The sequence below is a fragment of the Chiloscyllium plagiosum genome, unplaced genomic scaffold (genome assembly GCF_037043375.1).
Source record: "Chiloscyllium plagiosum isolate Xiang-an unplaced genomic scaffold, Cpla_swu_hap1 HiC_scaffold_50, whole genome shotgun sequence".
NCBI classification, from domain to species: Eukaryota; Metazoa; Chordata; class Chondrichthyes; order Orectolobiformes; family Hemiscylliidae; genus Chiloscyllium; species Chiloscyllium plagiosum.
The window spans coordinates 51,997,546-52,023,009 of record NW_028270188.1 but is presented as its reverse complement, the minus strand read 5'-3'; the positions used below and the strand labels follow the sequence as shown (position 1 = coordinate 52,023,009).

The window sequence follows — 25,464 nt, the reverse complement described above, 5'->3', positions numbered from 1 at the left end:
TAAACATGCTTCCAAATAAATTAACGAAATGGAGATAAATGAGCATGCAAACACAATTTTGGGTGCACACTTAAATGGAACAAGTTGTCCCATGGAGCAGTGGTTAGTGGAGAAGGAACTTATTGGGACGCGGAACCTCCGCGCGGGGATCGGGGTTGCCAGGGCGCGGGGGGAGCGGTTTGGCAGGGCGCCATTAAATGTCAACGGTCCGTCCCATTGGCCCGTCCCCCGCCACGACTTCCGGTCGGGTTCCCTCCCCCCCGAAGATGGCGGCTCACGCTCGCTTCGTGGCGCGGACGGTGATGGTTCAGGGCGGCGACGTGGATGCGGCTTACAGGACCCTGACCCGGTGAGGGCGGGTTCCCCTGTGGGGTAGGAAGTAACCGGGGGGGGGGGGAAGAGGGAAAGGAGCTATTCCGCCACGGGGGCGTCACACAACTGGTGTGTTCCTCTGTGTGTGTCCCCCTACACCCCCTCCCTATCTCTGTCACCCCCTCCAGCCCCTAAACCCCCTCCCTATCTCTGTCACCCCCTCCAGCCCCTACACCCCCTCCCTATCTCTGTCACCTCCTCCAGCCCCCTACCCCCCCCTCCCTATCTCTGTCACCCCCTCCAGCCCCTACACCCCCTCCCTATCTCTGTCACCCCCTCCAGCCCCTAAACCCCCTCCCTATCTCTGTTCCCCCCCCTCCAGCCCCTACACCCCCTCCCTATCTCTGTCACCCCCTCCAGCCCCCTACACCCCCTCCCTATCTCTGTCACCCCCTCCAGCCCCTACCCCCCCTCCCTATCTCTGTCACCTCCTCCAGCCCCCTACCCCCCCTCCCTATCTCTGTCACCCCCTCCAGCCCCTACACCCCCTCCCTATCTCTGTCACCCCCTCCAGCCCCTACACCCCCTCCCTATCTCTGTCACCCCCTCCAGTCCCTACACCCCCTCCCTATCTCTGTCACCCCCTCCATCCCCTACCCCCCCTCCCTATCTCTGTCACCTCCTCCAGCCCCCTACCCCCCCTCCCTATCTCTGTCACCCCCTCCATCCCCTACACCCCCTCCCTATCTCTGTCACCTCTCCCCTCCCCCCAAATCTCTGCATCCATCCAATTCTGGCCACTTGTGCATTATCTCTGTGTGCAGACATTTCTCCTCCTACACCACACACTGATTCCCTCGCCGAAGACTAGTGCTGCCTGAGATTTCAGTGTTTGCTGTCTGTCTCGTTTCTTGATTGTTGGTGACTTGTGTCTCACTGAACCGGGTAAATAAGCTCCGTCAGATGCTGGCTTGCCAACAGTTTGAATTTACGTCGCAGTCAACTTTTCACTGGATGCTCACTGTCATGAGCCGTTGGTGATGGCTTAAGGCACATGAATGTTGCTCCGTGTACAGACCAAACCCGTGTATTTGGCTGTTTTCCATGTTGTACATCAACATTTACTCACTCTCTCGCTCTTTCTCATGTTTATTTTGCTATTAGTGATCATAGGAAGCAGGAATAGGCCTCTTGAGCCTGTTCTCTCGTTCCCTCACCTCCCACTTTCCTCTCCCCAATAACCCCTGACTCCCTTAATTAAAAACAAAATCAGAGATTGCAGGAAAAACTGGTAGCATCTGTGCTCAGAAAGCAGAATCAATGTTTCGGGTCCAGTGACTCCTTTTCAGAGGAGTCTGGATCCAAAATGTTAACCCTACATTCTATCCACAGATATTGCCAGACCTGCTGAGGTTTTCCAGCATTTTCTGTTTTCGTTTCTGATTTTCAGCATCTACAGTTCTTTGGTTATTCCTCTCCCCCCCCCCCCCCCCCCCCAACCCAGTCAAAAATCTACCTAACCATTCCTCAAATCTGTGCAATGACACAGCCCCCACTGCTGTTTCAGACAAAACAAATCCATCAACTTGCGAGAGAAGAAATGCCTCCTCATCTCCAGCTTGAATGGGAGACCTCTAACTTTTAAAATTGTCAACTGCAGTCCTTGAATCACCCATGTGTCTGCCTTTACAACCTCACTGTATAAAGAAAAATGATTTGTGTTTCTCTAGTTTGGGAGGCCGCTATGTCAAGTCAGCCCATGAAATACTTTGAATTGTAGTCACTGCTTTTCCATAGAAAATGCAGTGGCTGATTTGCACATAGCAAGCTTGCACAAATAGCAATGGGATAATGAGCTAGTTTGTCTGTTTTTAGTGACATTAGTTGAGAGATAAATATTGGGCCATGATGCCAGAGAGAGAATAATGTTCTCCTCCACTCCAACCCAACATTGCTCCACTCCCCAAATCCCTGTCCACTTACCCCAGTCTTCTTACAGTATTGGCTGTGGAGTGGGAGGGAGACTTGAGAGGGAGACAGAACTTCAGTTTAACAGTTTGTAAAAGACGGAACTATAGCTTCGCGGTGTTCCCTCAGCACTGACACACTGACAGCACCTGCTCCCCCAGCGATAACCCTTCAACAGTGCCTGCTCCCTCAGCGCTGACCCTCCGACAGTCCCCGCTCCCTCGGCGCCAACCCTCCAACAGTGCCTGCTCCCTCAGCGCTGACCCTCCGACAGTGTCCGCTCCCTCAGCACTGACCCTCTGACAGCACCCACTCCCTCAGCACTGACCCTCTGACAGCACCCTCTCCCTCAGCACTGACCCTCCGACAGCGCCCGCTCCCTCAGCACTGACCCTCCGACAGTGCCCGCTCCCTCAGCGCTGACCCTCCGACAGTGTCCGCTCCCTCAGCACTGACCCTCCGACAGTCCCCGCCCCCTCAGCGCTGACCCTCCGACAGTGCCCACTCCCTCAGCACTGACCCTCCGACAGTGCCCGCTCCCTCAGTGCAAGCACTGGAACGTCCGGATGTAGGTTTGCTCGCTGAAGATGTTACCTAGTATGGTAATGAAACGTTTGGAAATGAACCTTCCAGCTCAGTGAGCAAACCTACATCCAAAACCTCAACCTGAGCTACAAATCTCCTCTAAACTCACTGGAACGTCCATGTGAACTGTGTGGACCTGAGTGAAAGGGTGTGGATGGGTGACTCGGGGGTGGAGGGGTTTTTGATTTTTATAGCAGCAGCGAGGAAGCTAACTGTTCCCCCTGCACTTGCCTCTCTGCCTAGGATCCTAACCACAGACGGGATCATTGACGAAGCGAAGAGGCGACGCTACTATGAGAAGCCTTGCCGGAAACGCATCAGAGAGAATTATGAGACCTGCCGACGCATCTACAACATGGAGATGGCCAGGAAGCTGACCTTCCTGATGAAGAAGAACCGTCAGGACCCTTGGCTGGGCTGTTAGTCGTCCACGCAGTGCCGTGGGATAACTTAAGAGAGAGAGAGAGACCCTCCCTTTTGGATAAGTCTTTGACTGGCGGCTATCTTGAAGAAAGGGGTCACCGAGTGGACTCTGGTTCAGTGACTATGTCAATTTGCTGTTAATTAGGTGCTGCAGCCCAGTGTGGGTGGAGGGACCGGCATTCTCAATAATAAAAAAAACTGAGCCAATCTCTGATAAATCTAGTGTCTCTACTGGTCCCTTGAGCACATGCTCCCCAATTCCTAGTGCTTTGCCATTGCAGCCTTTGCCTTCAGCTGCTTGAGGCCCTCAGCTCTGCAATTCCTCAAATTTTACCTCCCTCTCCATCTCTCGACACTCCTTTAACATCACTCCATAAGACTGAGTGAAACTGAGGGGTAGAGGAACCTTGGTGTGGACATCTACAGTTTCCTGAAGATGGCCGATAGGTAGACGAGGCTGTAGTAGTCACAGAATCCCTGCAGTGTGGAAGCAGGCCACTTGACCCATACCGACTGTCTGAAAAGCATCCCACCCAGAGCCACCTCTGTACCCTAACATGTAACCCTGCATTTCCCATGGCTATTCCACCTAGCACACACATCCCTGGACACTACAAGTCAATTTAGTTTTTAGCAAGTTATAGAGCTGTACAGCACGGATACAAACCCTTTGGTGCAACTAGTCCATGCTGACCAGATATCCTAAATTAATCTCGTCCCATTTGCCAGCACCCTGTCCATATCCCTCCAAACTCTTCCTATTCATACACCCATCTAGATGCCTCTTAAATGTTGTCATTGTACCAGCCTCCACCACTTCCTCTGGCAGCTCATTCCATACACGCACCACCCTCTGTGTGAAAAAGTTAGCCTTTAGATCCTTTGTAAATCATCCCCCTCAGTGCAGACTCGATAGGCCAAAGGGCCTTTTCTGCGTTGTGTGAATCTATGGATGGGATATGTGAGGGTCTCTAAGGGAAGCAATGTTGTAAAACATAAAGTGATTGTGCATAATCGTTCAATCTACCTTGGATATGGGAGTAGTACCAGAGGATGGCAGAGTAATAAACATTCATCTGTTCATAAAAGGAACTACTCGCCAGTCATTGTAATATCAGTGAAACATTGAGGAAACTTTCAAAGCTCATAATGTGTAGATAATTTGTGCCGAAGAAAACGTGGACTTATGACAGACCAACTGTATGGATGTGTTAATAGAGAATGGTATTTGACAAACACAGTTCATATCCTTAACCCAGAATCAGCGAGGGTTATCTACAAATTGACAAAATGTGATCAAGTGTCATTTACTGGAGTTCAGTTAGAAGGGGAGTGGGAACGTGGATGTGACATTGGTTAAGAGACAGAAAACAGAGAGGACTGAGGGATGTGACTGTTCAGAATGAAGAGGACAATGATATTCCCAAGTCATCGATATTGGTACGTTTCTCTTTTTGACTCATATGAAGAGCAGAGGTCTATAAAATCATGAGGGGCATAGATGAGGTAGATAGCTGACAGCTTTTCCCCAGGGTAGGGGAGCTGAAAACTAAAGGGCAAAAGGGTTTAAGGTGAGGGGGGGAAGAGATACAAAAGGATGCAGAGGGGCGTTCATCCCCATACAGGGGGTGGTGAGTGTCTGGAACGGGCTGCTGGAGGTGGTGTTGGAAGTGAGTACAATTTTGCCATTTAAGAAACATTAAGAGTGGGCACATGGATAGGATAGGTATGTAGGGATATGGACCAAACACAGGCAAATGGGACTAATTTGCATGAAAACTGGGTGGCATGGCAAAGTTGGGCCGAAGGGCCTGCTTCCATTCTGTAGATCTCTATGATTTTATGATTTACCTCAAACTTATGCCCTCTAGCTTTGGACTCCCCTATTCTGGGGGAGAAAGACCTTGGCTATTCACCCTATCCATGCCCCCCTAATGATTTATAAAACTCTACAAGGTCACCTATCAGCCTCTGACGCTCCAGGGAAAACAGCCCCAGCCTCTCCCTACAGCTCAAACCCTCCAACCTCAGTAATGTCGTTGTAAATCTTGTCTGAACTCTTTCACGACATCCTTCCATTAGCAAGGAGAGTACATTTCCCCATTTCACCTCTTCTCCAGTCCCAACCTCCCAACTTGGCATCTGCCTCTTGAACAGTTCTATCTGTCCATCTTCCTTCCCACCTGTCTGCTCCAGCCTCCTCTCCGACCTATAACATCACCGCCCCCCCAAACCTTCATCTACCCATCCAGATGCCTTTTGAATGTAATTGTACCAGCTTCCACTACTTCCTCTGGCAGCTCCTTCCACACACGCACCACCCTCTGCGTGAAAAAGTTGCCCCTTCGGTCCCTTTTAAATCTTTCCCCTCTCATCTTCCCCAGCTACCTTCCCACCAGCCCAACCCCCCCCCCCCCCCCCCCGTCCATTTATCCGTCAGCCCCCTTGGGCCACAAACCTCATTCCTGATGAAGGGCTTATGTCGGAAACGTTGACTCTCCTGCTCCTCGGATGCTGCTTGACAGGCTGTGCTTTTCCAGCGCCACACTCTTTGACTCTGATCTCCAGCATCTGCAGTCCTGACTTTCTCCTAGTTGATTATAGCAAGGAAACCAGAATTGAACACAGTATTCCAAAAGTGGCCTCACCAATTTCCTGTAGAGCCCCAACACGACCTTCCAACTCCTGTACCCATTGCAATGCCCAGTAAAGGCAAGCGTACTAAATTACTTCTTCACAATTCTGTCGTAACGTTCAGGGAACTATGAATCTGCACCCCGAAGGTCTCTTTGTTCAGCAACACTCCCCACACCCTTACCATTAAGTGTACAAGTCCTGGTTTGCTTTCCCAAAATGCAGCACCTCACGTTTCTTTGACTTAAACTGCATCTGCCACCCCTCAGCCCAGATGAAGTACACCGATACAGACAGAGACACTGGCGTACAGATCTAGGCAGACACATAGATATTGGTATTAGTAAACTACAGGAGGATATCAACAGACTGCTCCGATGGACAGAGCACTGGTAAGTGAAATTCAACACCCAAGTGTGAGGTACTGCACTCAGGGAGGACTAACAAGGCGAGTGATGGGAAGACCCTGGAAGGTTCTGATGGAACAAAGGAACCTTAGTGTGTATATCCGCAGATCCCCGAAAGTGGCAGGACAGGTCAATGAAATGATTAAGAAGGCTTCTGGGATACTTGGATAGGGTGAATAGCCAAGGTTTTGTTTTTCCCCCCAGGGCAGGGGAGTTCAAAACTAGAGGGCATAGGTTTAAGGTGAGAGGGGAAAGATTTAAAAGGGACCTAAGGGGCAATGTTTTCATGCAGAGGGTGGTGCGTGAATGGAACGAGCTGCCAGAGGAAGTGGTGGAGGCTGGTACAATTTAAAAGCATTTTAAAGGCATCTGGATGGGTATAAGTAGGAAAGGTTTAGAGGGATGTGGGCCAAACGCTGGCAAATGGGTTTAGGTCAGATTAGGATGTCTGGTCAGTGCAGATGACTGAAGGGTCTGTTTCTGTGCTGTACATCTCTATGATAGAATCATAGAGGTCTATAGCATGGAAAATGGCCATTTGGTCCAACTTGTCCATGCTGCCCAGTTTTCACAATGAATCTAGTCCCACTTGCCTGTGTTTGGTCCATATCCCTCCATATCTATCCCATCCATTTATCTGACCAGATATTTCTTAAATGGCAAAATTATACTTATCACCACCAATACTGTTCCAGACACACACCAACCTCTGTGTGAAAAAAATTGTCCCTCTGAACCCTTTTGTATCTCTCCCCTCACCTGAAATCTATGCCCTGTAGTGTTAGACTCCCTTACCATGGGGAAGAGTTATTAGCTATCTACGCCTCTCCTGATTTTATAGATCTCTTTAAGGTCACCCCTCAATCTCCTACGCTCCAGGGAAAAAAGTCCCAGCCTATCTTTATAACTCAAATCTTCCAGTCCAGGTAACATCCTAGTAAGTCTTTTCTGCAATCTTTCTAGTTTAATAAAATCCTTTCTATAGAAGGGTGACCAGAACTATATACGTACAGATACAAACACAGACACACAGAGATATCGACAAGCACAGATACAGAGAGAGACATATAGCAACAGCACAGAAACAGACAGTTCGGCTCAACCAGTCCATGCCAACAATAATCCCATATTAAATACTCCCACCTGCCTGTGCTTGGCCCATATCCCTCCAAACCATTCCTATTCACGTACTTAGCCAAATATCTTTTAAACGTCGTCACTGTACCTGCATTCTTCACTCCCCATGGAAATTCATTCAACACACGAACTATTCTTTGTTTGAAAGAGTTGCCCCACATGTCTTTTTTTAAATCTTTCTCCTCTCACCTTAAAAGTATGCCCCCTAGTCTTGAAATCTCCCACCATAGGAAAAGGACACCTTCCTTTCGCCTTATCTGTACCCCTCATGATTTTATAAACTTCCATAAGGTCACCCCACAACCTTCTATGCTCCAGTGAAAAAAGACTCAGCCTATCTTTTCACTGGGGTGTAGGAGGTTGCGAGGTGACCTTATAGGAGCGTATAAAATAACGAGGGGTATAGAGAGAGTTGATGGTCGTTTTCTCTTCCCTAGGATGGGGGAGTTCACAACGAGGGGGCATACTTTTAAGGTGAAGGTGAGAGATTTAAAAAGGCACGAGGGGCATTTTTTTAAACACAGAATGGTTCATGTGTAGAACGAACTTCCTGAGGAAGTGGTGAATGTGGGTACAGTGACAACATTTAAAAGACATTTGGATAAGTACATGAACAGGAAAGGTTTGGAGGGATATGGGCCAGGAGCAGGCAGATGGGACTAGTTTAGTCTGGGATTATGTTCAGTGTGGGCTTGGTTGGACTGAATGGTCTGTTTCTGTGCTGTGCATCTCAATGACTATGACTCTATTAATTTTGGATATCTGGCCAGCATGGATGAGTTGGACTGAAGGGTCTGTTTCTGTGCTGTATGACTCTAAATGGGATGCCTCATCTTCCACCTCGGAACCATTCAACCCCATGGCATCAATGTGGACTTCACCAGTTTCTTCATTTCCCCTCCCCCTACCTTACCCCAGTTCCAACCTTTCAGCTCAGCACCATCATGACCTGTCCCACTTGTCAATCTTCCTTCCCACCTATCCGCTCCACCCTCCTCTCCGACCTATCACCTTTACCCCCACCTCCATCAACCTATTGCACTCTCAGCTACCTTCTCCCCCAGCCCCACCCCTCCCAATTATCTCTCCACCCCCTGGGTTGCCAGCCTCATTCCTGATGAAGGGCTCCGGTCCAAAACGTCGATTTTCCTGCTCCTTGGATACTGCCTGACCTGCTGTGTTTTTCCAGCACCACTCTAATCTTGACTCTAATCTCCAGCGTCTGCAGTACCCACCTCCGTCTAAATGGCACCAGATGAATGGACGAGTTGGACCAAAGTGTCTGTTTCTGTGCTGTACACCCTATGAGGAAGTGCTGGATGTCTTGAAACACATAAAGGTGGATAAATCCCCAGGACCTGATCAGGTGTACCCGAGAACTCTGTGGGAAGCTAGAGAAGTGATTGCTGGGCCTCTTGCTGAGATATTTGTATCATCGATAGTCACAGGTGAGGTGCCGGAAGACTGGAGGTTGGCAAACATGGTGCCACTGTTTAAGAAGGGTAGTAAGGACAAGCTAGTGAGCCTGACCTCGGTGGTGGGCAAGTTGTTGGAGGGAATCCTGAGGGACAGGATGTACATGTATTTGGAAAGGCAAGGACTGATTTGGGATAGTCAACATGGCTTTGTGCGTGGGAAATCATGTCTCACAAACTTGATTGGGTCTTTTGAAGAAGTAACAAAGAGGATTGATGAGGGCAGAGCGGTAGATGTGATCGATATGGACTTCAGTAAGGTGTTTGACGAGGTTCCCCATGGGAGAAGCAAGGTTAGATCTCACAGAATACAGGGAGAACTAGCCATTTGGATACAGAACTGGCTCAAAGGTAGAAGACAGAGGGTGGTGGTGGAGCGTTGTTTTTCAGACTGGAGGCCTGTGACCAGGGGAGTGCCACAAGGATCAGTGCTGGGTCCTCTACTTTTTGTCATTTACACAAATTATTTGGATGTGAGCATAAGAGGTACAGTTAGTAAGTTTGCAGATGACACCAAAATTGGAGGTGTAGTGGACAGCGAAGAGGGTTACCTCAGATTACAATAGGATCTGGACCAATGGACTGAGAAGTGGCAGATGGAGTTTAATTCAGATAAATGGAAGGTGCTACATTTTGGGAAAGCAAATCTTAGCAGGACTTATATACTTAATGGTAAGGTCCTAGAGAGTGTTGCTGAACAAAGACACCTTGGAGTGCAGGTTCATAGCTCCTTGAAAGTGGAGTCACAGGTAGATAGGATGGTGAAGGCGGCGTTTGGTATGCTTTCCTTTATTGGTCAGAGTATTGAGTACAGGAGTTGAGAGGTCATGCTGCGGCAGTACAGGACTTTGGTTAGGCCACTGTTGGAATATTGTGTGCAATTCTGGTCTCCTTCCTATCGGAAAGATGTTGTGAAACTTGAAAGGGTTCAGAAAAGATTTACAAGGATGTTGCCAGGGTTGGAGGATTTGAGCTATGGGAAGAGGCTGAACAGGCTGAGGCTGTTTTCCCTGGAGCGTCGGAGGCTGAGGGGTGACCTTATAGAGGCTTACAAAATTATGAAGAGCATGCATAGGATAAATAGACAAAGTCTTTTCCCTGGAGTGGGGGAGTCTGGAACTAGAGGGCATAGGTTTAGGGTGAGAGATATAAAAAAGACCTAAAGTAAACTTTTTCACTCAGAGGGTGGTAGAGGTATGGAATGAGCTGCCAGAGGAAGTGATGGAGGCTGGTACAATTGCAACATTTAAAATGCATTTCAATGGTATATGAATAGGAAGGGTTTGGAGGGAAATGGGCCGGGTGCTGGCATGTGGGACTAGATAGGCTTGGGATATCTGGTCGGCATGGACAGGTTGGACTGAAGAGTCTATTTCCGTGTTGTACATCTCTATGACTCTAATTCAACTCATTCACCTTATCCACGCCCCTCATGATTTCATAAACCTCTATAAGGTCACCCATCAACCTCCCACGCTCTAGTGAAAGAAAAACTCCGAGGCAATTCACCCTCGAACCCTGCAACACGCTGAATAGGCTGCACACATGTACAGATACAGACATAGACAGATACAGGTCTCCCCTCCCTCGGGAGCGGGGGAGGGGTGAAGAAAGGGGTGGTGTCTGCTGCCTCCAAGCAGCCTGTCTGATTGGCTGGATTCGCAGCAGCCAATCAGGCAGCAGCCAATCAGACGGCCTCTGGCAGGGCACAGGGGGGATCCACGTGCTCTGGTCGAATTGCTACATGCAGCCATACACGTGTGTGGTAACATTGGTCAGTTTCCCCAGGATCAGACAGCGAGCGGAGGAGCCAAGCTAAAGGAGTGGGATAGCCTCAGAGACAGGGGGTAAAGAAACACACAGCAACTGAAATCAGGTAAATAAAACCAACAAAAAAAAATACACAAACCTACACTCATAAACCTCCTGCCCAATTTACAACCTGTTTAATCCCACAGCTTTCTTTTGAGAAACAAATGGGGACTCAATTCCTTTGTTTATGAGTTTGCCAGTCCAGATAATTTGATGTTTCCAATCAATATCTTTTAACTTTTGTTCTAATCTTTTGTTTAACCCCGTGGACCGGTGTTTATATATTTTGAGACAAAAACATTTGTTTTTTTGTGTGTGGGGGGGGGGGTTTGTTTAGACGTTGCTGTTTCCGACGTTGTTACAGTTGTCGGTTTTGCTGGAATTTTAAAATATAGTTTGGGAATGGATTGTGAAGATTTCGAACAGTTTGATTCGTCTTTTTTTTTAAAAAAAAGGGGTCGATCCCATTCCTGCTTCACCACAAAGGCATCAGATCTCTCTATTGTTCTGTAGAAGTGTTTGGGATCCCCTCTTTCCTCGGAGATTTAAAAAAAATCTTTGTGTTGCCAGAATTTGAAAAGGGTGAAGATTCCTCGTTTATTTCAGTGTCTGGTGTAGACTTATTGTTTCCCATTCCCTCCTCCCCCTCTCTCTCGCCGAAATTTCAGATGCTAGAGACACAGCTCCGCCTTTTTCAGTGTCATGGGTCTCTCTCTCTCTCTCTTAACAAAGAGATTCTACCCGGTTTTCACACCCAGTGCCTCCTAAGAACAGAGATGTCGCCAGACTGACCTGCTTTCCTTCTCTAAGACAGAGGCAGGAGAGAGGTCTTGTATCCACGACCCAGCCTTTATCCGTGAGACAAATTTAAGGACGATTTAAACAAATCTGTCCCCTCCCTCTGTTATTTAAATAGCCACGCCTACAGAATCTCCTTCGTCCATAGACAGATAAAGACTGATAGAGTCAGAGAGATGTACAACGCGGAAACAGACCCTTCGGTCCAACTTGTCCATGCCATCCTGATATCCTAAAATTAATCTAATCCCATTTAGAGTCATAAAGATGTACGGCATAGAAACAGACCCTTCGGCCCAACTTGTCCGTGCCGATCAGATATCCTAAATTGATCGAGTTCCATTTGCCAGTATTTGGCACATGTCACTCTAAACCCTTCCCATTCATGTTCCCATCCAGAAGCCTTTTAAATGTTGTAACTGTACCAGCCTCCACCACTTCCTCTGGCAGCTCATGCCATACATGTACCACTCTCTGCATGAAAAAGCTGCCCCTTCGGTCCCTTTTAAATCTTTACCCTCTCACCATAAACTTATACCCTGTAGATTTGGACTCCCCTACTCTGGGGAGAAAGACCTTGTCTATTCACCCTATCCGAGCCACTCATGATTTTATAAACCTCTATAAGGTCACCCTCAGCCTCTCTATAGCTTAAACCTGAACCCTTCCAACATTCACAACAGGGAGTCCAGAATTGAACGCAGTAACCCAAAGGTGGCTTAAACAATGTCCTGTATAGTTGCAACATGACCTCCCAGCCTCTATACTTATGAGCCCCTGTCTCCAGTCAGTTGTGAGGTGGAGGTGGTGTTGGACTGGAGTGGATAAGGTCAGAAGTCACACAACACCTGGTTATATTCCATATGTTTATTTGAAATCACAAGCTTTTGGAGCGCTGCCCCTTTGACAGGTGAAGTCACCTGAAAGCCTGTGAATTCAAATAAACTTGTTGGGACCTGGTGTCATGTGACATCTGACCTTGTCCAATCACTTGGTCAGCCAGTGGGACTTGCATAGGAAGAGGCCATTCGGCCCAATAAAACTGTAGCATTGTTCTAGGATATGGCTGCTCACTCCACCTCAACCACATACTCCTGTATTATCCCCACATCCCTCAATATAATCAGTGACTGGAAAGCTGTTGATATTTGTCCTGACTTTTATTACCTCTGGAAGACCACAATACTGAGTAAAAATATTTCTCCTGAATTCACAATCAGACTTATTAATGAGAGGCATGGAAAGGATAAATAGGCAAAGTCTTTTCCCGGGGGTGGGGGAGTCCAGAACTAGAGGGCATAGGTTTAGGGTGAGAGGGAAAAGATATAAAAGAGACCTAAGGGGCAACTTTTTCCATGCAGAGAGGAGTGGTACGTGTATGGCATGAGCTGCCAGAGGAAGTGGTTGAGGCTGGTACATTTGCAACATTTAAATGGCATTTGGATAGAGACATGAATAGGAAGGGTTTAGAGGGATATGGGCCAGGTGCTGGCAGGTGGGACTGGATTGGGTTGGGATATCTGGTCAGTATGGACGGGTTGGACCGAAGGGTCTGTTCCCGGCTGTACATCTCCATGACTGGCATATTGGTGGCTGCTGCCCATCCCCCACTTAGTTCTGAAGTCTCACCCCCCCACACAAAAACACACACACTTCAAAATCATTGCTTTAATTCTTCCCGGTTGGATAGAATAGCTCAAGGGGCTGAATGGCTGTCCCTGTGCATGTGCCCAGCATCACTTCAAAGGCATGTTGTCTAGTTGCTAACAGATTGCTGTTCATGGGAGCTTTCTATGCAAGAATTGGTCTCTACCTTTCACAGAATCTTAGCATTGTTTCTGATGTTACAACAGTTACTAAACTCCTGATACAGTACTACTTTGGCCGTGAGCCAAACCCTTCCTATTCATATACCCATCCAAATGCCTTTTAAATGTTCCAATTGTACCAGCCTCCACCGCTTCCTCTGGAAGCTCATTCCAAACACGTACCACCCTCTGTGTGAAAAAGTTGCCCCTTGGGTCTTTTTTATATCTTTCCCCTCTCACCCTAAACATATGCCCTCTAGCTGGGAAAAGACTTTGTCTATTTATCCTATCCATGCCCCTTATAATTTTGTAAACCTCTATAAGGTCACCCCTCAGCCTCCAACACTCCAGGGAAAACAGCCCTAGCCTGTTCAGCCTCACCTTATAGATCAAATCCTCTGACCCTGGCAACATTCTTGTAAATATATTCTGAACCCTTTCATGTTTCACAATGTCTTTCCGATAGGAAGGAGACCGGGTGCTGGCAGGTGGGACTAGATTGGGTTGAGATATCTGGTCAGCATGAACGGGTTGGACCGAAGGGTCTGTTTCCATGCTGTACATCTCTATGACTCTTAGGCGCTTCCCAGCATGCTGAAGTGCTGTGCTTGATTTTCTTGCTGAAAAAATGTGACCTGAAAATAGCCCATGTAGAGAGGTACCTCGATTATCCAAAGGACACGGGCAGGGAGTATTTTGTTTGGTTAATCAATCTTGTTCAGATAATCCAAAATTCAATTAAGCGGATGCCGGATAATCATGGTTCCTCTGTAAATGGTAGTCATGATTTGGAGATGCCGGTGTTGGAGTGGGGTGTACAAAGTTAAAAATCACACAACACCAGGTTATAGTCCAACAGGTTTAATTGGAAGCACTAGCTTTCAGAGCGCTGCTCCTTCATCAGGTATTGTGGACTACATAATTGTAAGACACAGAATTTATAGCAAAAGTTTACAGTGTGATGTAACTGAAATTATACATTGAAAAATATCTTGATTGTTTGTTGAGTCTCTCATCTGTTAGAATAACCATGTTAGTTTCACTTCTTTCACAAAACGTTTTTTTTTTGAAAAGTAACATTCTCAAGTGAACTTTAACAATTGGTGTCAGCCCAGACAATGTATTAGGTATTAGCACCCCTCTGTGCTGCTGTCTGTGCCATAACACTGAAACTGATTCTAATCTAAAAAATGAATTAACAGAATCTTACATGGATTTATGCAGTTTTTGAGCAAAGTACAGTGTAACTTTACAAGTACAGTTCAACTTCAGCCATGCTAGCCAGTGTTCCTCAACAAAACTAGTCCCATTTCACTTGAGAATGTAACTTTTAAATATTTTGTGACTTACATTATGAAAGAAGTGAAATTAACATGGTCATTCTAACAGATGAGAGACTTAACAAACAATCAAGGTATTTTCCAATGTATAATTTCAGTTACATCACACTATAAACTTTTGCTATAAATTCTGTGTTTTACAATCTTCTACTCCACAATCACCTGATGAAGGAGCAGCGCTCTGAAAGCTAGTGCTTCCAATTAAACCTGTTGGACTATAACTTAGTGTTGTGATTTTTAACTTCCTCTGTAAACTTATTCTAGAACAATCAAATGACAGCACAGTTGCAGGTTCTGGCCATCAGGTGGAGCCGAGGAGTAAATTTCTGATGGGTTTCCCCATTTCCATTATTGTTGGGTTAAAAATTACACAAAGGATTGTGGCTCTAAAACCTTGAGTCACACAGCATGGAACTAGACTCTTCAGCCCAACTCATCCATGCCAGCCAGGGTTCCTCAACCAAACTAGTCCCATTTGCCAGTGTTTGGCCCATTTCCCTATCCATGAACCTGTGCAAATGACTTTTTAATGACTCTACCATAGAGTCATAGAGATGTATAGCATGGAAACAGACCCTTCGACCCAATTTGTCCATGCCAAACAGATATCCTAAATTCATCTAGTCCCATTTACATGTGTCCCTCTAAACCCTTCTTATTCATGTACCTATCCAGGTGCCTTTTAAAAGTTATAATTGTACCAGCCTCTACCATTTCCTCTGGCAGCTTATTCCATACAAGCACCACCCTCAGCATGAAAATATTGCCCCTTAGGTCTCTTTTATATCTTTCCCCTCTCACTCTAAACCTATGCCCTCTAGTTCTGAAAATACTTTGTTTATTTATCCTATCCATGCCCGTGATTTTATAAGGTCACCCCTCAGCCTTCGTTCCAGGGAAAGCAGCCCTAGCCTATTCAACCTCTCCCTATTGCTCAAATCCTCCAACCCTGGCAACATCCTTGGAAATATTTTCTGAACCTTTTCAAGTTTCACAACATCATTCCAAAAGTGGCCTAACCAATGTCCTGTACAGCTGCAACATGACCTCCCAATTCCTATACTCAATACTCTGACCAATAAAGGAAAGTATACCAAATGCCACCTTTACTATCTTGCAGTCATACAGGACATTGGTTTGGTCACTTTTGGAATACTGCGTTCTGTGACTCCACTTTCAAGGAGCTCTGAACCTGCACTCCAAGGAATGATAGGTGTCTTTTCCCAAGGATGGGGGATTTCAAGACTAGGGGACACATTTTTAAGGTGAGAGGAGAAAGATTTAAAGACACGAGGGCTGTATTCTTTTTATACACAGAGGGTCGTTTGCTGTGGAATGATCTTCCTGAGGAAGTGGTGGATGTGGGTAAAGTTACGTTTGGATAAGTTCATGAATAGGAAAGGTTTGTAGGGATGCGGGCCAGGAGGAGTTAGATGGGACTAGTTTAGTTTGGGATTAGGGTCTGAAGGCACTGGTTGGACCAAAGGGTCCATAGCACAAATCCTCCAACATCCTTGTAAATCTTTTCTGAACCCTTTCAAGTTTCACAACATCCTTCCTACAGCAGGAAAACCAGAACTGAACGCAGTATTCCAAAAGTGACCAAACCAATGTCCTGTATGACTGCAACATGCCTACCAACACTTATATTCAATGCACTGACCAATGTAGGCAAGCATACCAAATGGTGCCTTCACTGCCCTGTCTACCTGTGACGACATTTTCATCTGTTTCTGTTCCAGAGAATGGATTCAACCGGAAGTAAAGCTTCTCGAGAATCCATTGAGGGGTTCAGCAGCGAGGAAGACGGGGACTGCGACGTCTTCCTTTCCGACAGTGACTCTGACAGAGCCTCCAAGGATGTTGCCCCCTGCAGGGCCAGGCCAATGGGGTTCCCTCTCCATGATCAGTCTGCCTTTGTTGGCGTGGGCACGGCCTCTGCCAGCAAGGTAACCTCGCCCGGGCCTCAAGCCTTCATCCCTCACCCCATGTCGGCCTCCCACCTCAAGAAGCCACGGGAGAATATCTATTTTGCCTCGGCCCCTGTGTGGCCGTGCCCGTCTCTGCCGGGTAGCGCTAGTCTGGACCGAGCATGGAAGCTCTCCCTCGATGGTGTTAGTCAGTACCCCCAGAAGTTCCTAAGCAGGGCTCTGAAGCGGAGAAGGGAATGGGATGTGTCCAAGCAGCAGGGGACTACCCTGAGTGAAAAGATGCCTCGAGTCAAGACAAGAGGAGACCTACTTTTTGCGCAGAAGGTTTGGAATTCTCTATTCCTCACTTTGTTGATTTAATCCATCCTCTGGTTTTGTGGGGGTTGGCTATTAATTGTGTTCAAAATATTAAGAATTCACTCCCATCCTGATAAATAGACAGCGACTGAAACTGCAGTTCCGCAGGTACATGGGAACACATTCCCCTTCAAATTCCCCTCTGACATGGAAATATATCAGCCTTTCCTTCACAGGAAAAAAAACATGGAATTCCCTCCCTAAAGGCACTGTGGGTCAACCCACAGCATTTGGACTGCAGCAGTTCCAGAAGGCAGCTCACTACCACCATCTCAAGGGGCAATTAGGGACAGGTAATAAATACTGGGCCCAGCTAGCGATGCCCACTTCCCACAAATTAACAGTAAAAAAAGAAGCTAAGGGTACCAGTGGTAGTGTTCCTACCTTTGTATCAGAACACCCACCTGCTCCAGAGGTCTGACGTAAAGTATCCAAATAGGCATTGATTGAAATATATCCAGTCAGGAGGCGTACATATGGAACAGCGACCTGTGTAAGTAAACATAAGTGTGTGCATAAAGATTGGCTCCAGTCCTATCCTCCTCCAATTGATTTCGGGAAGCCCTTGGAGAAAGGGAACGCAGAAGAGGTTGGAATGGAGAGGGAAGGAGGTCTCTGAGGTTTGGACTGATGGAGACGTTGTCAAAAGACAACAGTTTTACATCTGACCAGACTGGGAGCCAGTGTAGGTCATCATTGCAAGAAAGTGTTGGTTAAGGAGACACCGCGTGAATGAGTATACAAAACCCCAGAGTTTTGGATATGCTGAAGATTGCAGGCTTAGGGCAGAAGGAGGGACATGTACATTTGAGACCAGAGCTAACAAATCATGTGATTCCTTCAATACTGCTGACCCAGTATCACTGGAATTAAATTTGGAACTACAGAGGGTTTGAAATGTATCTTCCCCGCAACACTTGCTGAAGGGGTAAATGGGGAATTTGCTCCTGCGGGGAGTGGGGGGTGAGAGGATGGGGGACTCGTTCCTGCGGGGAGTGGGAGAATGGGGGACTCACTCCTGCTTGGGGGGGGGGGGAAATAGGGGACTCACTCTCATGTGTCATTGTTGAGGCCAATAGAGTTAAAGTGGGGAAGTTGGATAAACACACAGGGGAGAAAAGGATATATCGATGGATGGGAGGGTGGTTGGACGTTGCAGTGGAGCAGAAAATGTCAGCGTGGATAGATGGACTGAGTGGTCTGTTTTCATTGTAGCCAAATTGCAGCACAGGTGGAGGCCATTTGGCCCGTCAGGTTCATCAGGCTCCCTCCTTGCAGAGCAGTGTCATTTCTCTGTTTTAATTCTATAGATTGATTTTGATATCTCCTGTTTGTTTTTGTTTTGGTGGATGTTATGTCCAGTGTAAGGAACTCCAGGTGTTTATCCGGCCACTGACTATCCTTCTTGATGGACTAAAGACCGGACGGTACAACAAAGGTAAGAGTGAGATTGAAATGATTCTCTCTGAAGGTGTGTGTGTGAGCTTTGTGACCGGTCAGGAAAAGAAAAAAACCAAAGACATGTAGAGCACAGACACGGACCCTATGGCCCAACTCGTCCATGCCAACCAGATATCCTAAATTAATCTAGTCCCATTTGCCAGCATTTAGCCCATATCCCTCTGAAAAATTTCTATTCATATAGCCAGCCAGATGCCTTTTAAATATTGTCATTGTACCAGTCTACACCATTTCCTCTGGCAGCTCATTCCATACACACACCACCGCCTCGGAAAAGATCCCCCCTTCGGGTCCCTTTTAAATCTTTCCCCTCTCACCTTAAACTTATGCCCTCTAGTTTTGGACTCCCCTACCTTGGGAAAGGACCTTGGCTCTTCACCCCACCTGTGTCCCTCATGATTTTATAAACCCCTATAAAAGGTCACCCCTCAGCCTCCAAGAAAAATTGCCCCCCCCCCCCCCCAACTCCATATAACTCAAACCCTCCAACCCTGGCAACATCCTTGTAAATCTCTTCTGAACCCTTTCAAGTTTGACAACATATTGCTGATAGCAGGGAGACCAGACCAATCAAATACAGTATTCCAAAAGTGGCTGAACCATTGTCCTGCACAGCTGCAACATGACCTTCTGACTCTTATACTCAATGCACTGACCAATAAAGGCAAAATAACATTGGAATGCTTAATCCTGAGAGTTGACTTTCAAGGAACTATGAACTTGCACCCCGAAGTTTTGTTCAGCAACACTCCCCTGGGCCCTACAATTAAATGTATAAATGAGGGTCAGTAACACCAGTATGCATCAGTTTGGTCGAATGGCCTGTTTAGTGTAAACATATCTTTTTTATCTTTCATTTCTCGAATGGCAATGCCAGGATTTGAACTCAGGAAATGGTCCTGTTCATCTTTTCAGGTCTCACCAGTTTTCAGCAGAGCGTTGCTATGGACCGGATCCAGAGGATCATAGGTGTTCTGCAGAAGCCAGGAATGGGGTAGGTGCCAGGACAGATGGCTGCTGTCTTCCTTCTACACAGCATGGCTTTATGGCCTTGAGGACCAATTCCCTCCCTGGTAATGAGGGAGTGGCCACTGTCGGAGGGCCAATGCTGAGGGAGCGGGCACTGTCAGAGGGTCAGTGCTGAAGGAGTGCCACATTGTCACTTCCACTGTCCTGAATCCACATTTCTGTTTAAAATGTCTGCAAGGCGCTTCACTGAGGCATGGAGGAAGTGGACACCAACTAAGTGGGAGGAGGAGGGAAGGGTAACAGATTAGGAGTTGGGGATGGGGGGGAGAAAGAGGATGAGTTTGGGCAAAATGTTAGCCAATAGCAAGGTCAGAGTTTGAAATGGGGCTGCAGGGAGATGGTGGGGCCTACGAGTGTGGGATGTAAAGAGAGGCAATACAGAATCAAAGAAATTATGATCTTAGTGATTGAAGAAGGTCTGGAAATCAGAGGTAGAGGAGAGTCAGTGCTGGTCCGAAGATGTGCAGTTTAGGGTGGATTGGCCATGCCAACTTGCCCAGGGATATGCAGGCTAGGTAGCCATGGCAAATGTAGGGTTACAGGGAATAGGGTATGGGTATTTGGAATGCTCTTCAGAGGGTCAGTGTGGATTTGATGGACCAAATGACCTGCTTCCACACTGTAGGGATTCTATAAGAGGTGGATTTGAAAATGAGAAGTTCAAATTCATAGTATTTGTCAGTTTGGGTATCTGAAAGCGAGGAAACAGGAGGCAAGCAGAGATCCCAGTCGCAGTTTGACGCTGTGTGCAGCATTGGTTGTTTGTAGTCAATGGCAGGCAGTTTACAATGAAATCGGGTCCATCTTATAAGCTTCTGGTGAGCACCAGGCCTTGATATCAAGAGCGAGTCTAGCCTTGTATAAATGCAGGCATTTACTCATTTTTGTGTGCTGCAAAATATGTTACTCATGCAATTTTCATTCTCTCTTGCCTCCCCCCCCCAACTTCATATAAAAAGGGAGCGTTACTTAGGCACACTGCTTCAAGTGGAAATGATGCTGAAGGTTTGGTTCCCTCATGTCACCATGGCAACGCCAGGCACTGAAGGCTCTGGGCCTACAGGAAGTGGATGCAATGCAAGAAAGGTACATAACCCTGATGGGTCAGGGCCCCAGTAACCATAGCAGAGGAGGCCATTCAGCACAGCTTTCCGGCCATAAATGTTGACCCAACAGACGTTTTAAAAACAAAAGATTGGCTAACCAATCCTCTTTGTACAAGAGGCAACTGGGGATGGGAAATAAATAATGGTCTAAAAACCCATGAATGAATTTTTTTTTAAAAATGTGGTCATACAGATGTACAACATAGAAACGGACCCTTTGCAACTTGTCCGTGCCAACCAGACATCCTAAATTAATCTAGTCCCATTTGCCAGCATTTGGCTCATAGCCCTCTAAACCTTCCTATTCATATATCCATTGAGTTGCCTTTTAAATGTTGTAATTGTATCAGCCTCCATGTCTCCTTTGGCAGCTCATTCCATACACTCACCACCTTCTGCGTGAAAACGTTTCCCTTTCGGTCCTTTTTAAATCTTTCCCCTCTCAACTTAAACCTATGCCCTTTGGTTCTGGACTCCCCCACACTGGGGAAAAATACCTTGTCTATTCACTCTATCCATGCCCCTCATGATTTTATAAACCTCTATAAGGCCATCTATCAGCCTCTGATACTCCAGGGAAAATAGCTCCAGCCTGTTCAGCCTCTCCCTATAGCTCAAACACTCCAACCCCAGCAACATCCTTGTAAATCTTTTCTGCACCCTTTCAAGTTTCACAACATCCTTCCTATAGCAGGAAGACCAGAACTGAACACAGTATTCCAAAAGTGGCCTAACCAATATCCTGCACAGCTGCAACATGGCATCCCAACTCTTATACTCAGTGCAATGACCAATATAGTCAAACATACCAAATGCCTCCTTCACTAGATAAAAACTGAAACCACTGCAGATGCGGTAAATTAGAATTGCTGGTAAAGCTCAGCAGGTCTGGCAGCATCTATGGAGAGAAATCATTTCGGGTCCAGTGACTCTTTCTCTAAACTGATCCTTTTTCATTACTCTGTCAGAGGGGTTCAAGAGGTCATTAGGGATGGGAAACAGTTAGCCTGCATCTTGTGAAATTGAGTGGAAGGGAGCCCACAGGACTGACGGGTAATTGCCATTGTCTTTTACCAAATTGACTTTTGCCCAGCATAAAATGTGGTTTTCCTTTCACCCCCAGCAGTTTCGGACCGGGTCATCGGAGACCAGTTCCTCGTGGGAGTCGCTTTCTCCTTCCTCGTCCCGAAGACAATCGTTCAGTGACAGTGGCCCCCAGGATCAAGCGGGTACCTCATCGTCATCCGGGAGCTGGGAGGAGAGGCCTGAGCTCCGGGAAGGTCCAGCAGAAGGGGTCGCTTCTTATGGTGACCCAGGAGGACTGTCTGACCGCTCCCAAAACCTGCAGTGTCTCACTTTGGTCATGCAGGACAGCCCAGAACTCCCCTCCTCCACCCGATCTGGCACTCTCTGGCCGGTCCAGGGGGCCTGGGCTTCCACCGTCAGGACCCCAGCCTGCCAGAGGCGTCCAGGCAGGAGCAGCAGTGCACCCCCATGCCTCCCCGCCAACCATAGCAGTGCCACATCCTTGCCCCTTGTCTTGTCGTGCGATTCCATCGTGCTGTTGGATCTGTCAGAGGCTTACGTGCGATGGAGCCAGAAGTAGGTCCAAGTTCAGCCAGCTCAGGCCTCCTCCCAAGGACTTTTTAAGAGAGGAATATCTCAAAGACTTGCATTTTTATAGTACTTTTTTGCCACCTCAGGATGTCCCAGTCAATGAAGTCTGTGTAATCACTGTAGAAAAAGCAACCAAATTACACGCAGCAAGCTCCCATGTAACAATGGAGACTTGTGTTGGATTTGATGTTTGTTGAAGCATTAATATCAGACACTACAGAGAAGTCCTTTCCCATAGTCTTCCTCAAGGATATTTTATGGCCACTCGAGATGGTGGGTGGAGCCATAGTTTATTGGTGTTCCGTCAGCACTGACTCTGACAGTGCCCACTCCCTTAGTGCTGACCCTCCTATGGTGCCTGCTCCCTCAGCACTGAACCTCTGACAATGTCCGGACCCTCATCATTGGCACTACAACAGTGCAGTGCTCCCTCAGCATTGACCCTCTGACAGTGCCCTTTTCCTTGTCACTGGCACTCCAACAATGCTACGCTCCCTTGTCGCTGGCACTCCAACAGTGCGGCACTGGCAATCCAACAGTGTGGAGATGCAGAGACCACTGCCTCAAGTGCCCTTAACTCATCTGGCATTGTGATACAATCTGCTTGTCAAGTCTGGATAGAGCGCACTGTTTTTCCTGGGTAAGGGTTGGAGGTTTGGGAATACTTTGAGGGGAAAAGTTCTTTGTGGATTTGACAGAGCTTTCCAGCAATCAATAAGACATAATTTTGTGTGACCAACTTTCTTTCTCTTGGGTCATTCAGCCTTCATCTGCCAAACTACTCAATGATACCTTTGCCTCATTTTGAGAGGTGTTTGCTTTGACAACTGAATAATTGCGTGGGTTTATTTTAATTGTTTAGTGACCAACTGGTGAAGAGGTAAATCCTTCCACAATTCTCGAGTAAAAGATTATAGGCTAAAGGAAAGCTATCGGCCAAAATGGTGTGTAAAAATAATAACAGAAAGTTTCCTTTACGTAAGAAACTGGAGTGAGCTATTTGGCCCCTCGAGCCTTGTTTGACCTTTGATCAGATCTGGTCCTAGCCTTGATTTCTTCTCTGCACCCTTGCCTGCTGCATCAATCAGAAATCTGTCTTAACTCGAGCTTTAAGTATATTCAGTGATCCAGCCCCTGCCACACTCCGCAGGTGGAAATGCCATGACCCTCTGAGGAAAGAAATTCCTTTTTGTCTTCCAAGGGAGAACCCTCATTCTGAAATTATGAACCCTCGCCCCCACCGATTCTAGATGAGGAGAAACACTTTCCAAGAATAGCCTCAATAGCTTCTATGGTTTAATAAGGTGACTTTTCATTTTTATAAAACACAATTGAGTACAGACCAAAGCATTCCTCATGGGAGCAACCCCCTTTCTTCCCAGGAAACAATCTTTCAAGTGAAGGACCCTTCTCTAAAGAGTCATAAGAGATGGAGAGCATGAAACAGACCCTTTAGTCTAACTGGTCCATGCTGACCAGATATCCTAAATTCATCTCGTCCCATTTGCCAACATTTGTCCAGAATTCTATTCCTTAAACCCTTCCAATCATGTCCCCATCCAGATGCCTTTTAAATGTTGTAATTGTACCAGCCTTCAGCACTTACTCTGGCAGCTCATTCCATACATGCACCACCCTCTGTGTGAAAAAGTTAGGTCCTTCTTAAATCTTACTCCTGTCACCTTAAACCTATGCCCTCTAGCTTTGGACTCTCCTCCCGTATAGAAAAGACCTTGACTATTCACTGTATCCATACCCCTCATGATTTTTATAAACCTTTTATAAGGTCACTCCTCAACCTCTGATGCTCCAAGGAAAATAGCCCCAGCCTGTTCAACCTCTCCCTATACCTCAATTCCTCCAACCCCGGCAACATCTTTGTAAGTCTTTTCTGAACCCTTTCAAGTTTGACAACATCTTTCCTATAGTAGGGAGACCAGAATTGAGCACAGTGTTCCAAAAGTGGCTTAATCAATGTCCCGTACAGCTTCAACATGACCTCTCAACATCTACACTGACCAATAAAGGCAAGCGTACCCAACACCTCCTTCACTATCCTATCTACCAGCGATTCTAATTTCAAAGAACTATGAACCTGCATTTCAAGGTCTCTTTCTTTGGCAACATTCCCCATGACCTTACTATTAAGTGTATAAGCCCTGTCCTGATTTGCCCGATGAAAACACAATGCCTCACATTTATCAAAATTAATCTACTTCTGCTATTCCTCGGGCCATTCAATCAAGTTTCTAGATGAGAAAAGACTTTGATTCTTTCAAGGAACACCTCAGGAGCTTCTATGCTTTAATAAGGGCACTTTGCATTCTTGTAAAACTCCTAATGGGGAGAGACCCTTCCCATGAAAGAGTCTCTGAACTGAACAACCCTTCCCTAAAGAGGCAATGTTTCTTCCCCCTACATCCCCAAGAATTATAATTCAGTCAAAATGGGCAGGAACTCAATAAAAACATAGTGACAATGCTGAACTGCTGTCCAATCGGTGAATGGATGTGTTGGGTGACCCATACCAGGAGGGGAGGAATGGGGCAAGGAGGTCATGTGATGCAATCTCCAGGAATATTGTCAGGCAGGAGTTGGCCACCCTAACAGTGGGGTGAGGGAGGGAATAAGGGCTCTGTTAGCACTAGCTGGTTCTGGTGCTCTTTTAAAATGGACTGAGGGGTTCAAAGATTGTGCTCCACCCCCGTATGTCCATATCAGGAGCGGGGTGGGGGCTTCCTCACTTTCTGAACTCCCCCACCACCCAAAATGTTTAAGCCCCTCATTTATTTGTGATGCAATTGTAGTTGGAGTAGATGAATTGTGGAGTGATACTGTAACAAATCAAGTCACCTCCAAAATAATAAAGGCTCTTGTGAAATTTGGGTTCTCTGGGTCTGTGTATCATTTTCTTTCTGTGTCTCATTTTATTGCCATACCCAATACAGTATATAAGAAATGACATAGAGGCAGTGGAAAAGGTCTCTTTCAAAAAGAGAAAGCTAAGGGGGAGAAGGTGGTGACCTGATCAAGGTCGTTTAAAATTCATAAATTTGATAGTGAAATACAGACATTGCTGTAGAACCACAGCATGTCTGGCAACATCTGTGGAGAAAGAGCAGATTAAGTGATGGGTGTGGGTACGGTTACAACATTTAAAAGACATTTGGAACAGGACACGAATAGGAAATATTTGGAGGGATATGGGCCAAACGCAGGCAGGTGGGACTAGTTTAGTTTGGGATTATGTTTGGCATGAACTGG

At 46.8% G+C, this 25,464-nt stretch overlaps 2 protein-coding genes across 3 annotated transcripts; both read left to right on the top strand.

Moving 5' to 3' along the window:
• Positions 1–239: 239 nt before the first annotated feature.
• On the top strand, positions 240–3,495 carry mrps21 (mitochondrial ribosomal protein S21). The gene is made up of 2 exons (XM_043684101.2): positions 240–349; positions 3,109–3,495. Exons 1-2 carry the CDS (start codon positions 267–269, stop codon positions 3,287–3,289), a joined length of 264 nt encoding a protein of 87 aa, XP_043540036.1. The 5' UTR covers positions 240–266; the 3' UTR covers positions 3,290–3,495.
• A 6,806-nt stretch (positions 3,496–10,301) lies between these two features.
• LOC122544701 (uncharacterized) lies at positions 10,302–25,084 on the top strand. Of its 2 annotated transcripts, none has more exons than XM_043683984.2 (6): positions 10,302–10,817; positions 16,442–16,954; positions 18,350–18,425; positions 19,364–19,442; positions 20,437–20,563; positions 21,710–25,084. In XM_043683984.2, exons 2-6 carry the CDS (start codon positions 16,445–16,447, stop codon positions 22,187–22,189), a joined length of 1,272 nt encoding a protein of 423 aa, XP_043539919.2. In that variant the 5' UTR covers positions 10,302–10,817; positions 16,442–16,444; the 3' UTR covers positions 22,190–25,084. The 2 variants fall into 2 exon arrangements, with proteins under 2 accessions (XP_043539919.2, XP_043539918.2); XM_043683983.2 differs by having other exon boundaries at positions 21,707–25,084.
• Positions 25,085–25,464: the final 380 nt, after the last annotated feature.